Source organism: Triticum aestivum, chromosome 4A (assembly GCF_018294505.1).
Source record: "Triticum aestivum cultivar Chinese Spring chromosome 4A, IWGSC CS RefSeq v2.1, whole genome shotgun sequence".
NCBI classification, from domain to species: Eukaryota; Viridiplantae; Streptophyta; class Magnoliopsida; order Poales; family Poaceae; genus Triticum; species Triticum aestivum.
The window spans coordinates 382,641,510-382,654,951 of NC_057803.1; the positions used below are offsets into that span (position 1 = coordinate 382,641,510).

Here is a 13,442-nt window from a genome sequence, read left to right on the forward strand (position 1 = left end):
CCCCACTTAGTTTGCAATCATCTACATCAAATGGCAATGGTGAAGTATTCAACGTTTTGTGTTATGTCTAGATGAACTTTGTAGTTAGAAAGGAGTTCTGAAATTGCTAGGGGGCATGTTTGGTTTAATGTAAAGTTGACATACATATATAGACACAAGTTTTCCTGATTCATGTATATATAACCAGACTCGTCCAAAAGATAGCATATGGAAAATGGAGTCAAAATCATGGATTTCTACTTTATACCAGAGCTCTTACCCAACTCGTCCATTTGGATTTTGGTAGATATAGTCAAGTATATTCACTCGCATCATGAAGAAGTTCCTCTTTTGGTTTGGAGGTCCATTTGTTGATATGAATTGCTTCATAATATATCTAACCAGTGAAAGTTTGATGTATACGTATTAACACATACATGTATGTCCTGACCTTTTGTTCTTTTTTTTTCAGGTTCATATATCATCGCACTGATTTATTTTTTCATTAGGTTGTGATGTCAAGATTACATATGTACACCACTTATTCATTAGTTCACTGTAAATTATTTAGGTATATAATTATATCAACAACCAAAAAGCTCAACGGTCCTGAATCCTGGGATATGGGAAGTTTGAAGAGGCCCAACAGGCCCGCCCCAGTGGCTACAATGAACTCATTTCGAATTGTCAAAGATGTGAAAATGCTTTTCTGGACACACTTAAGAATTCATTTTATTTAGTATTCATTTCGTGCAGAATGAACTCATGTCATTTAGTATTCAACATGACCATCTTTTTTTCCATGGACACACCTATGAACATGATTGAATTGTGTTTCCATGAAGTGTAATTGTCGGTTTGCAGGGTGTGCTATATCATCGACCTTGTAAGACTGCCACTATCTGTTAATATAGACCTATTACCTTGCTATGCCTGACGACTCAACACTTTCCTATTGCACTTGTATTGACAAGACTGGTGCGCACATGACGGCAAAGAAGCACATGTCATCCTCATAATAGCAGGTTTATAATAAATTATGGAACAAATCGGGAGGTTAAAGTCAGCAAAGATTTGCATATTCATCTGTAGTCAATCTTTGCATATTCATTTGTAGTCAAATCACTTTGGCTGTATATAAATGTCATCAAAGATTAACCTGGTCTGCTTAACCTGGACCAAAGTACGCACATGAACGCTCAGGAAGCACGCCCCAACCACTAGTTCATGTCAAGGAGGCAACACTTGAGCAACCATATCAAAAAGGATTTCACATTAAAACCAATGAGTCGATGAAATGACTAACAAGGATGAGCCCTGCATCAGTCAGATAAACTTGTGAAATGTGGCTGTCGCTGTCGACAAACTAGTCCGTTTTATAACTTATATAAAATACACACTTGTAACAGGGTGGGTCCTACTCAGATAAATCGAACTCTTTCCTGCTCTTTATTACAACATTTTGCCTCGACTCCGCGTCAAGCGTGTCCAAGTCCCATGCCGTGGCCAAATAGCCATAGAGGACCCATGTCGGTTGGCCCGTCTCATCCACCTTGACAAACATGGGGTTACTGCCCCCAACAAAAGACGGGGTGAGGCCCCGGGCGTGGACCCACTGCGCTCGTCCATGGCCTTCAGTCTCCAAGAGCTCAGCAAGCCGCGCAGCTTCCTTCAGACCAGCCAGGTTGCTTGCGAATGTCACTAGCATGGCTCCATCCTTGCCCACTAGTGGCTTCACACTCACGCCGGCGAACCCCATTTCTGGACAACAAATAGATATTCATGGATTAGTGCCTGGGACTCGTAATGAATTTTAAAACAAACTAAATGCAGCAGAGACAATTGAATCGAATGTTAACTGGGTATGAGCAAACTGCTAAGATGCACAATATTTGAAGCAGAGAAAAAGGCTCAACTAACTGAAAGTTGTACTAGGAGAAACTACACTTCAATCCCCCAATCTATTATTCTATTGGTCACGCTCACTTGACCACCAAACAATTTGTGTGTTCGCTTAACCCCCTCATGGAGAATCTGCACAACGCCCTAAAACAGGATTAGTGTGGACGTGGCTGGGTTTGCCTGACTAAATGACATTTAAGCAAGAAAACATCAATGATGCTGTAGTTCTCTACCACCCAACCGACGCTCTCTGTTACTTAACCTGCTTCCATCAAAGAGCACGCATAGATAGAGGGCACACCCCATATTATTAGCCAGGCCAAAATTATATAAGATTCTAAGCTCCATGTTGTAACAACTGCAGTATAACTTGCCAATATTAACACACTTTGTATATACATATTTTAGAACCAACCTCACTATATGGTATATGCACATTTGAGATTAAAACTACAGGGAAACCCACACTAAGGGCTTATTTTGACAGACAGGGTACAATCCAATCCCTTGAATGAGCACTCATGTTACATCAACTTAACTTCCCACCACAAGGGATCGGGCAGGCCTAAACCCCCTATCTATCCAAATAATTCCAAGGTCACACTGACGGGTAACAGACCATGAAACGTTAAGATGCAATCCAACTCTTTAAAACCACACTGCATTAGCCAATATATAAGACAGGCAAATGACTACATTGTTGGAAAGTAAATAAACTTTTTAGCTGACAAAATACTGTCAACCATGTCATGGGCAAATTAGAAATGATAAGCCAGCTGACATAAGGTGTAATAAAACATGGACAAGGGAGCTCGAATAAGTCAGGTAGACCAAAAACATTTTCAGCTGAAGCATAAGGGTAGCAAGCCTACTCTTCACGGAAATTTCCTCAAGGGAGGGTGAAAAACATAAGGGGTGAGAAAACCATCTAATGCAATTTCCAGAGACCAAATGGTGTGATTAATCCTTCCAAGAGAAAAGTTGTATTGGTCATTTAAAAAACGTGCCAGTATAGTTTTCAAAATTTTATAAGTGACCCTCGAAGATTATCTTCTGGCAGGGCTAAGTCTTATCAAGGAAAATGGTTTTATAAAGCTTTCGCTTTGGTCCAAGCAATTGATTTGTCACACTCCTTCAAACAAACACGAAGAGGCTAAACATCACAATCTGCTCATTAACAAAGTAATCAATTTGAACTGCCAAAGTCACAGTGACAGAGCAAGTATTTGATGAGTACCTCTGAGCTTGCCATCCATCTCTTTATTAGTCATGGCATCCTTTTGCCCGTCGTTATTTGACTTGTATGTGTTCTCAACTATGATTGTTGGTGGCCATAAAATATGATCTCCTTGATTGGCTTCAGCATCAGCAGTAGATAATGTTTGGTAAGCCTTTCTGTTTACAGGATCTATGGAGTAGTTCCAACCCATAAGAACACATATAGCTTTGTGCAACCCAAGATGATCTGCACGAAGCTCTGGATTCCTCGTATTGTATGAATGATTGAGGAGTGCATGCAAGTCCATCGAGTCCCTGTAACCAAATTATGCATACAGGCATCTTCAAAAATAAATCGCATGACATTGTCTTCAAAAACCATGCATATAACTGTCTAATAAAACATACATAGAAGTATATAATTAGTCAATTTCGTGGGCCAAAAAGTTGCTGACATTTCAAGAACAATACAGGTTGAGAAATGTAAAAACAAAAGAAAACAGAAAGAATGCTGAAACAAGGAAATTAAAGATCGCAAACAAACTCATGTAAAGAAAATGAAGGACAACTGGATAAGTCTTTTGTTTTCAAATATAAGTAAAAAGAAGGAAAAACAAATCATTGCCACGAAATTCAGAGCAGTGTTCAAGAAAGCGTTTTTAAGCGACACTTAAGTACGCTTAAGCGCTGGGTGATGGCAAAATGCTTCGCTTTGGCCCTAAAGGGTAGATTGAGCGCTTTTTTAAAATTTTGGCCAAAATTTGGCTGTTTTTGAACTACTTCTGCTTGGCTGCTTACGCACTAATAGCATATGCCATTTATCTTATTATTAGGGTCTGTTTCGGAACTATTTCCTTCAGATTCTGGCCAAACTCTGGCAACATGATCTCTATTAGACAATGTCTATTTCAACTGAACTGCACTTTAGTTGTTAATTTGCTTGCTGTGTGAACCTCATGTGTATTTGCTATGGTGTGAACTGCACTTTAGATGCTATTTCAATTACCTATGTGCCATGTTTCCTATTTTCCTGTGCATATAATTCAAAAACAGCCAATTTTGAAAACGCTGAAGCGCCCATTGCTCTAAGCTGTGTCCTTCCGCATCGCTTACGCTTTCCGCTTTTTTGAACATTGATTAAGAGTGGAGAAGCATAGGCTGCATAAACTCAGGATGAGCAGCATGAAGCTCTATTGTATGAACAATTTAGGAGTGCATGCTGTTAGAGTTATATTAGCGATGCCTTTTGGCCTTTTGTATTCTATAGTCTTTTGGTATCCCCTTGTACACGTATATATGTTGGCTTTGGCCTCCTAATAACATCAGTTGCTATTCTTTCCACTTCAACATGGTATCGAGCCTGGTCTAAGGTCCCTTCCGCACGCTGCAACTCATGCTGCAATTGGATTTCTTAATTTTTTTCGATCTGTGGCTGATCGATTGCTCCCCCTGATCGACCTCCAGATCGGTTTCCTTCCTGATCTTTATCCTCTACACACATCCATCGAGCGGTGGCTATCCCCTGCTTCGTTCGGTGCTTGACCTCCACACCTACCGGCCCGTCGTCTCCTCCAACTCCAAGATCGGCCGCCGGCTGCAGTCGTCTCTGTGTCGCCCAGGTCGACCGCGTCTGCTTCCAGGCAGCCGTCGCTAGCGGCCCAGGGATCTTCGTCGCCGGCCGTTGCCTCCTTCCGGCCCACTGTCCCGGGATTCTCTCTGTCGGCCACTCCTGATCCGCGGCCCCGGGACACCCTCAGCCGGCCACCGCCTCGAGGTGGAGGCACGAGCCGCCGGCAGCTTCTCCTGGTCCACCAGCCGCCGCTCGCCGCCGGCTTCTCCTGGTCCGCCAGCCGCCGCTCGCTGCCGGCTTCTCCTGGCCTGCCAGCCACCGCTGGTTATTCTTCTGGCCTCGAGTTCTCTCATGTATGCCAGTTTGGTTTCGATGGTCTGCGATTTGTGGTTCAGTCGTCTCTTCGGCTGCCGCCCATCGTATCGCTCTGCCCGCTTCCTCCATCGAGGTGCTCGACTGGGGTGCGTGCGATCTGTTGTTGTGACTACTTCCTGATGCTTCGGTTGACTTGGTATCCTCCTATTAAAAAAAGAGAGAGGAGAAAGGAGCACCATGTCGTCGACGTCATCTGGCTATGTCGCCATCCCGCGTTGCCCGCTGATATTTGATGGGGTAACTATGCTGAGTTCGTTGGTTTTATGCGCATTCACATGTGTGGCCTTCATTTCTGGGGTGTTCTTTCCGGCGAGGTACCTTGTCCTCCACGTCCAGTTGCTCCTATGGCTCCTACCCCACCGCCACCCGCACCGGCTCTTGCCGCAGATGCTTCTGATGCTGATAGGGTTGTTGTCAGGGTTGCTACTGATGACGCGGCTGCTGCTTATGACCAACAGATCTTGGATTATTCGAATGCCCTTTCCATTTATCGTGATGATTTGGCTGCTTACACTGGGTAGTGTGATGATGATGCTCGTGCAGCGGCTGTCCTCACTTCCAGTGTCCTACCTTAGTTTGCTTCTGAGTTTATGGGCCTCAGCACTATCTTTGAGATGTGGGCTCATCTTCACCAGCGCTATCAGCCCTCTGGTGATGCTCTCTATTTGTCTGTGGTTTGTCAGGAGCATGCTCTTCAGCAGGGAGACTCCACTATTGATGAGTTCTACACTCAGAGTCTGCTATCTGGCGCCAGCTTGACTCCCTCTGCACCGCTGTTTGTGGAACTTGCCCGTGTTGCCAGACTGTGAGGTCAGACTTGGAATTTCAGCGAGTGTATGAGTTCTTGTCGCGCCTCCGTGGGGAGTTTGAGCCTCGACGTGCTCAGTTGTTTGCTCGTGGCCGTGTTTCTATTTCTGAGGTGCTTTCTGAGCTGCATGCTGAGGAGACTCGCCTCCGTGGTGCTGGTTTGCTTCGGGTTTCCTCTGTGCTCACTACTCGAGCTGCCGCGCCACCAGTGGTTTCTCGCCCCAGTGCTCCGCCGCTACTGCCCACTCCTTCTGGTAGTGAGGGTCGCTCTCGTGAGGGCAGCTCTCGTCCTCGTACTCATTGCGGCTACTGCAACAGGAATGGTCACCCCAAGTCTGATTGCTTCAAGAAGAAGTGTGATATGCGTAATAGGGAGTGCAATTCGTCTGCTGGGACTCATGCTTCTTCCTCGACGCCGTCTACGGTCCCTTTTACTAAGCAGGATACTGTGAAGCTTAAGCGTCTACTTGTTGCTTCAGGTTCTTCGACAGGTACTGCAGGCTCTGTGACTGGTGCTTCTAGTGCTGGGCGACCACTGTCAACACAGTCAGGTACATCCCCATGGGTTCTGGATTCTGGAGCTTCATTTCATATGTCTTCTGATTCTTCTGTCTTGTCCTCTCTTAGATCTCTCGATTTCCCTATTAATGTTCATACTCCCGATGGTACTCCTCTTCCTGTTACTAGTCGAGGCACTCTTTCCACTTCTTCATTTTATGTTCCAGATGTTTCTCATGTTCCTTGTCTTGCCATGAACCTTTTTTCCGCGAGTCAGCTTACTGATTCTGGTTGTCGTGTCAACCTTGATGTTGATTCTTGCACTATCCAGGATCATCACACGAAGGCCCTGGTTGGGGCTGGCCCTCGCCGCCATGATTCTCAGGGCCTTTGGGAGTTAGACTGGCTTCATGTGCCTTCTGCTGCTACCACACTTGCCAATTCATCTGCCTTCGTCGCTTCAACTACAGCTCCTTCCAGCAGTGGCATCATCGACTTGGTCACCCTTGTGGTTCTCGACTATCATCTTTAGTTCGTCGTGGTCTTTTGGGACCTGTCTCAGGAGATGTCTCCTTACAGTGTCAAGGTTGTAGGCTTGGTAAACAGGTCCAGTTACCTTATCCTACTAGTGAGTCGGTGTCTCAACGCCCTTTTGATTTAGTACATTCCGGTGTATGGGGTCCGGCTCCCTTCACTTCCAAAGGGGGTCATCAATACTATATTATTTTTGTAGATGTTTTCTCTTGCTACACTTGGCTTTACTTTATGTCTTCTCGTAGTGAGGTTCTCTCTATTTATAAGCGTTTTGCTGCCATGATCCACACTCAGTTCTCTACACCTATTTGTGTATTTCGTGCTGATTCTGCGGGCGAATTTATCTGCAAAATGTTGCTTGGTTTTCTTGCCGAGCAAGGTACTATTGCTCAGTTCTCATGTCCTGGTGCTCACGCTCAGAATGGTGTGGCTGAGCGCAAACATCGTCACCTTCTTGAGACAGCTCGTGCAATGATGACTGCCGCCTCTCTTCCACCTCATTTTTGGGCTGAGGCTGTCTCCACGGCCACATATCTCATAAACATTCAACCATCATATGCTCTGCAGGGTCATATTCCTCTAGAGCGTCTTTTTGATCGTCCTCCTGATTATTCGGCGCTTCGGTTGTTCGTTGTGTTTGCTATGTTCTCCTTGCGCCCCGAGAACGCACCAAACTAACCGCTCAGTCTGTTAAGTGTGTTTTTCTAGGCTATAGTGATGAGCATAAGGAGTACCGGTGTTGCGATCCAGTCGATCGTCGGATGCGTATTTCTCGGGATGTGACTTTTGATGAGTCTCGTCTATTCTACCCACGACCATCCTCCTCGGCCATTTCAGATGAGGATCTCTTTTCTCACGTTTCCTGATACACGTCCCTCTGTGCCTCGTATTCCTACTCCTCCTCATCCCACTACTGCAGATCCACCGCCACCTCCTACACTTTCGTCTCCTCCCTTGCCGCATGACTCTCCACCTTCATCAGCGATGTCTTCCCCATCTCCATCACCTCATGTGGTTCCTTATCGTCCCACCTTCCGTTTTCATTATACCCATCGTCCACGTGTTGTGGATGATTCTACTGATGTGCCATCTACTTCGGGTGCGCCATCTTCATCTTCCCAGCCGACTTATGGTCTTCGGGCTCGACGTTGCCCTCCTCCTGATCGCTATTCTCCTAGTCAATATGGTCTTTCGATTGTACTTGAGCCTACCTCTTATCGTGATGTTGTTGTTCATCCTGAATGGCAGTTTGCGATGGCAGAGGAGATTGCCACACTTGAGCGCAACCGCACGTGGGATCTGGTTTCTCTTCCTCCTCGCGTTCGTCCCATCACTTGCAAGTGGGTCTATAAGATTAAGACCCGCTCTAATGGTTCTCTTGAGCATTATAAAGCTCGTCTTGTGGCTCGTGGCTTTCAACAGGAGCATGGTCGTGATTACAACGAGACATTTGCTCCTGTGGCCCATATGACCACTGTCTGCACGCTTCTCGCCGTGGCCTCTGTTCGCCACTGGTCTGCGTCTCAGCTTGATGTTAAGAATGCCTTTCTTAATGGTGAGTTGCGTGAGGAGGTTTATATGCAGCCACCACCTGGGTATTCAGTTCTTGATGGAATGGTGTGTCGTCTTCGTCACTCTCTCTATAGCCTTAAGCAAGCCTCTCGTGCTTGGTTTGAGCATTTTGCCTTTGTGATCACCGCAGCTGGTTTTTCTCCCAGTAATCATGATCCAACGTTATTTGTCCACATTTCTGCTCGTGGCCGCACTCTTCTTCTTCTATATGTTGATGACATGATCATCACTGGCGACGATTCTGAGTACATTGCCTTTGTCAAGGCCCGTCTTAATGAGACGTTCCTTATGTCTGATCTTGGTCCTCTTCATTACTTTCTTGAGATTGAGGTTTCCTCCACCTTTGATGGCTTTTTTATTTCCCAGGAAAAGTATATCCAGGATCTTCTTGCTCGTGCGGCTCTTAGTGATGAGCGCACTATTGAGACTCCTATGGAGCTCAATGTTCATCTTCGCGCTTCTGATGGTGAGCCCTTGTCTGATCCGACGCGTTATCTCATCTTGTTGGGAGTCTTGTCTATTTGTCCGTCACTCGTCCAGATATCTCTTATCCTGTTCATATTCTAAGTCAGTTTGTTTCTGCTCCTACTTCAGTTCACTATAGTCACCTTCTTTGTGTTTTACGATATCTTCGTGGCACTATCTCTCATCGTCTCTTTTTCTCCCATTCTAGCTTGTTACAGCTCCATGCCTATTCGGGTGCTATGTGGGCTAGTGATCCTACGGATCGCCGTTCACTTTCTGCTTACTGTGTTTTTCTGGGTGGTTCTCTCATTGCCTGGAAGACGAAGACACATACTGCAATTTCCCGTTCGAGCGCAGAGGCTGAGTTACAAGCTATGGCTCTTACGACGGCAAAGGTGACTTGGTTACAATGGTTACTGGAGGATTTTGGTGTTTCTGTTACTACACCTACCATCCTCTTGTCAGACAATACAGATGCTATCAGTATTGCGCGGGATCCCGTGAAGCATGAGCTCACCAAGCATATTGGTGTTGATGCTTCTTATGTGCGAGCTACTGTGCAGGATCATGTTATTGCTCTTCAATATGTGCCTTCTGAGTTACAGCTAGCAGACTTTTTCACAAAGGCCCAGACTAGAGCGCAACATGGATTTCACCTCTCCAAACTCAGTGTTGTGGATCCACAATGAGTTTGAGGGGGGGGGGTTAGAGTTATATTAACGATGTCTTTTGGCCTTTTGTATTCTAGTCTTTTGGTATCCCCTTGTACACATATATATGTTGGCTTTGGCCTCCTAATAACATCAGTTGCTATTCTTTCCACTTCAACACATGCAAACCTATATAGTCCCTGTAATCAAATTATATCCATACGGGCATCTTTAAAAGGAAATTGCATGAAATTGTCTTAAAAAATCAAGCATATAACTGGCTTATAGGACATGTATATAACTATATAACTGGTCAATTTTGTATGAGCCAAAAGGTTGCTAAAATTTCAAGAACAACATAGGTTGGGAAATGTAAAGAACAAGAGAAAACAGAACGAGTGCTTAAACAAAAAACGGGGATTCTGCCCTTTTAGGAAAATAGTTTTGCTTGCTACTGCAACTCGACATCAAAATTCAGACAACCATAACAACGTTAGAAAATAAAAAACGTAGGCACATGAGCCCAGACCTGAATAAAGAACCACAAAGACGTGTAACAAATTTGTTTCCACAAGTAGAAAACTAAACATTGCAAACAAACTCGTGTGAGAGAAAATTAAGGATAAGCCTTTTGTTTTCAAATATAAAGAAAAAAATGATGAACAAATTGTTGCCAAAAATTTAAGAGTGGGGAAACGTGGGCAGCATAAACTACTTGGTCAAAGTTTCAGGCCAAGTTCTAGGAACCACGAAAGTTAACCAAGAGTGACCAAGGTTCCTTGTTTCTTCATTCATATGGACCTCTGCATAGATGGGTATCTACTATCTATAGCACTAGATATTATCAAAAGTATATGAGGTACCAACTAGTGGGACTACATTCATAAACAATATTGTACGAAACAATAGACGACGACGAACTCGATGCTACCGCAACAGCGATTAACTTTTCTACATAAGAAGTCAACTCATAATGTAACTCATGGAGGAGAAAAAATATGATAGCAAGTCATGTATCCGCAAAGTAAGCAAATCGCCAAATGGCAAAATGGCCCTTGCCATGATTAAATCCGAGAAAAGTTTGAGAACTAAACCATACCTCAACCAAACCTGCTCGAATAAACGTGGCAACCCAAACCAAATTAAACTCGGTGTATATTTATGTCAGCCCAACCAAAACCAAATCAACTTGACTTTCCACCCAAATCGAACTAAAACTGAGTGCTTACCCGTGGTTGAAGCCAGTTCCTGAAATGGTTTGAAAACCATTCGAGTAGTAAGAATAACCATCGTCCTATGGCAGACCCAGCCTCTGCTTCAACTCCCTGATCGCTCGCCCAACGTGGCCCGCTCGACTCGTACCGGGTCCCCTACACCTGCTCGCCGCGAGGTCCGGGTGGCTCGGCAGCGTCTTTGTGCCCTGCGTGCTCGTCGTGTCCTACGGCGGGTCTGGCCGGTTCCTGGATGCATGCAGGCTGTTCGACGAAAGCTCCATCAGGAATGGCGTCTTCGCGAACGCCGTTCTTGCTGCCTACATGGGGGAAGTGGACTCCGGCTCTGGAGTTTGCGAGGTGGTTTCAGGAGTTTGGGCTGCCGGCTGTGGTGAGGGCCTGCGGAGAGACGACGAATGCTGATCTGGGCGGCGGGCGGCTGCGGAGGCCAGTCTGACGAGCGGGGCGACGACAGTGACTGCCGAGGCGGGGTCGAGGAGCCACACGTGAGCGGCGCTTGACGTGGAGGCCAGTCCGGCAAGCCGCGCGTGGCGGCCACAGAGGCAGGTCCAGAGAGCTGCGCACGACGGCGCTCGACGGCAGCGGCCGCAGAGGCAGGTCCAGAGAGCCGCACGTGAGCGACGCTCGACGGCAGTGGCCGGGAGGTCAGTCCGGCAAGCTGTGCGCGATACCTGCGAAGGTGGGGCCAGGGAGCTACTCCGGCGCCGATGCGCAAAGGCGAGCTGCAGCCATTGAAGTCCGATGGGCTGAGAAGAATGGGCTAGAGAATTACGAACGGAACCAACGTCAACAACCGGGCATGAACTACGGGTCTAAACTTTTTGGAGCTGGACCTATTCAGGCCTATAACTGACCATACCCAACCATTTGCTATAAGAAACCAAACTGAACCAAACTCTTTCAGAGTCAACCTATTAACACCTGAACCAAACAAACCCGTCAGCAGAAACCAAACCGATACACCCGGTTAATCCAAAACTATTCTCAGATTTAGCCATGATGTCTAATTTACCCAGAGGCATGCCCTGCATAAACTATTTGGTGGAGCTTCATGCTTTATAGCTCCAAAAACATAAATAAACAGAACTGTTTTGAGCTGTGGATAGCTAACACTAACGCTAAACTAAAACAGTTTCATACAAGGAATGTTAGACAACTATAGAACTACCAATGCTCGATAAGATGCAAGCTGGAGTGGCACATCACGACAACTCAGGGATACAGAGGAGGGTGACGCCTAGCACCTAGGCCTTTTTTAATGCTACAGGATTGCCTTCTAGAACAGTTCTGGGTTAATAGAGAACATGAGGCATCAATCAGAAGATTTCCTCTGTCAGCTAAAGAACAAATTGCATTCACCCGCGAAAAAAAATGAACAAATTGCATTGATAGCTACAGATATCCTAGAACTAGCGGTAGCAAAATACTAACAAATAAAGCTGTATCCACTGCAATCGCTTGCAGAAATTTGATCTATACTAAACTGCTAATTATGCTCAGTTGGTAGAGTATGTGCAAAATAAATCAACAGGCAAAGATTTTGCATTGAAGAACAAACCTATTACAGACAACGCATCTCAGCTGGGAAATCTGTCCATTGGCCCGGTAATTCTTCTTCACCTCCGTGTTTTCGTTGATCACCCTCACCATCTTAAGAAAGGAGCTCTCGAGTGTTTTCGCATCCAGCTCTGACGTCTCGACCTTGACCTGCTTTGCAGTACGCCTCTCCTCTGGTTTCTGATGTTGTTGGTGTTGGCGGCCCGAGGACTCAACGGGGGGGCCACCATTGCTCTGACCCTCCCGCTTGCGCTTCTGGGGCGGCCAGGGAGGAGGTACGGCGTGCATCAGTGGCGGAATCCACCTGTTAAGGCCAGGCCCCGGGCCGGGCGGGCCTAAGTGGGGCGCAGGGAATATCGGCGGCTGGCGGAGTTGCGGTGGAGGCTCTAGGGGCAACGCAAAGTAGGTGCGAACCGTGCCGTCGGAGAGCGCGACGGTGCGGCGGTCGAGGCACTCGAGACCATACTGCGGCGGGGGTGGAATGGATGCCATGGCGGCCTCCACCGCCGCGACGGTGAGCAGCGGGCGCGGCGGGGGCAGGGGCTGTAGGTGGGCGACGTGCGGGGACGGGAGGAGCGGGGGTGGGTTGGGCGCGCCGTTGGGATTTGGATTAGGGTGCGAGGGGGTTGAGTGCGCGGCGTCGGCCGCGGTGGGGAGGATGCGCTTGGGGTTGGGATCGGCGGCGGAGGAGGAGGAGGACGATGCCGCCTTGGTCGACGGCTGCGTCGAAGTCGCCGCCGATGGCAGCGGAGGAGGATTGGGCTTGGCGGCGGCTTTCATGGCGGAGGATTTTGTTCTGGCTAGGGTATCGGCCGGGATGGGATTGGATTGGATTTGCAGGAGAAAGTGGGGATCGGACAGAGAGGAGGAAACCGAATCTCTTTTCTTTTCCGAAAGTTTAACAAACTAACGACCCGGTGCTCAGAGCGAATCAACCATTGGTTAGGGCATGTACAATGGTTGATAAGGTAGTCTTATCTTAAGTCTTGCATGTAATTTAGATATGACAAAAAAAAGTTTACAATGGGTCATCTCTTAGCCTTATCTTCAATAACTAGTCATTCCTAAAAATGTGGTGAGACA

The 13,442-nt window shown here is 46.6% G+C and overlaps 1 protein-coding gene across 1 annotated transcript; it reads right to left on the reverse strand.

The window, feature by feature from the left end:
* Positions 1-1,224: 1,224 nt before the first annotated feature.
* On the reverse strand, positions 1,225-13,232 carry LOC123086145 (uncharacterized). Its single transcript, XM_044507857.1, has 3 exons — positions 12,361-13,232; positions 3,119-3,414; positions 1,225-1,740 (listed from the first exon to the last, which is right to left on the reverse strand). Exons 1-3 carry the CDS (start codon positions 13,137-13,139, stop codon positions 1,397-1,399), a joined length of 1,419 nt encoding a protein of 472 aa, XP_044363792.1. The 5' UTR covers positions 13,140-13,232; the 3' UTR covers positions 1,225-1,396.
* Positions 13,233-13,442: the final 210 nt, after the last annotated feature.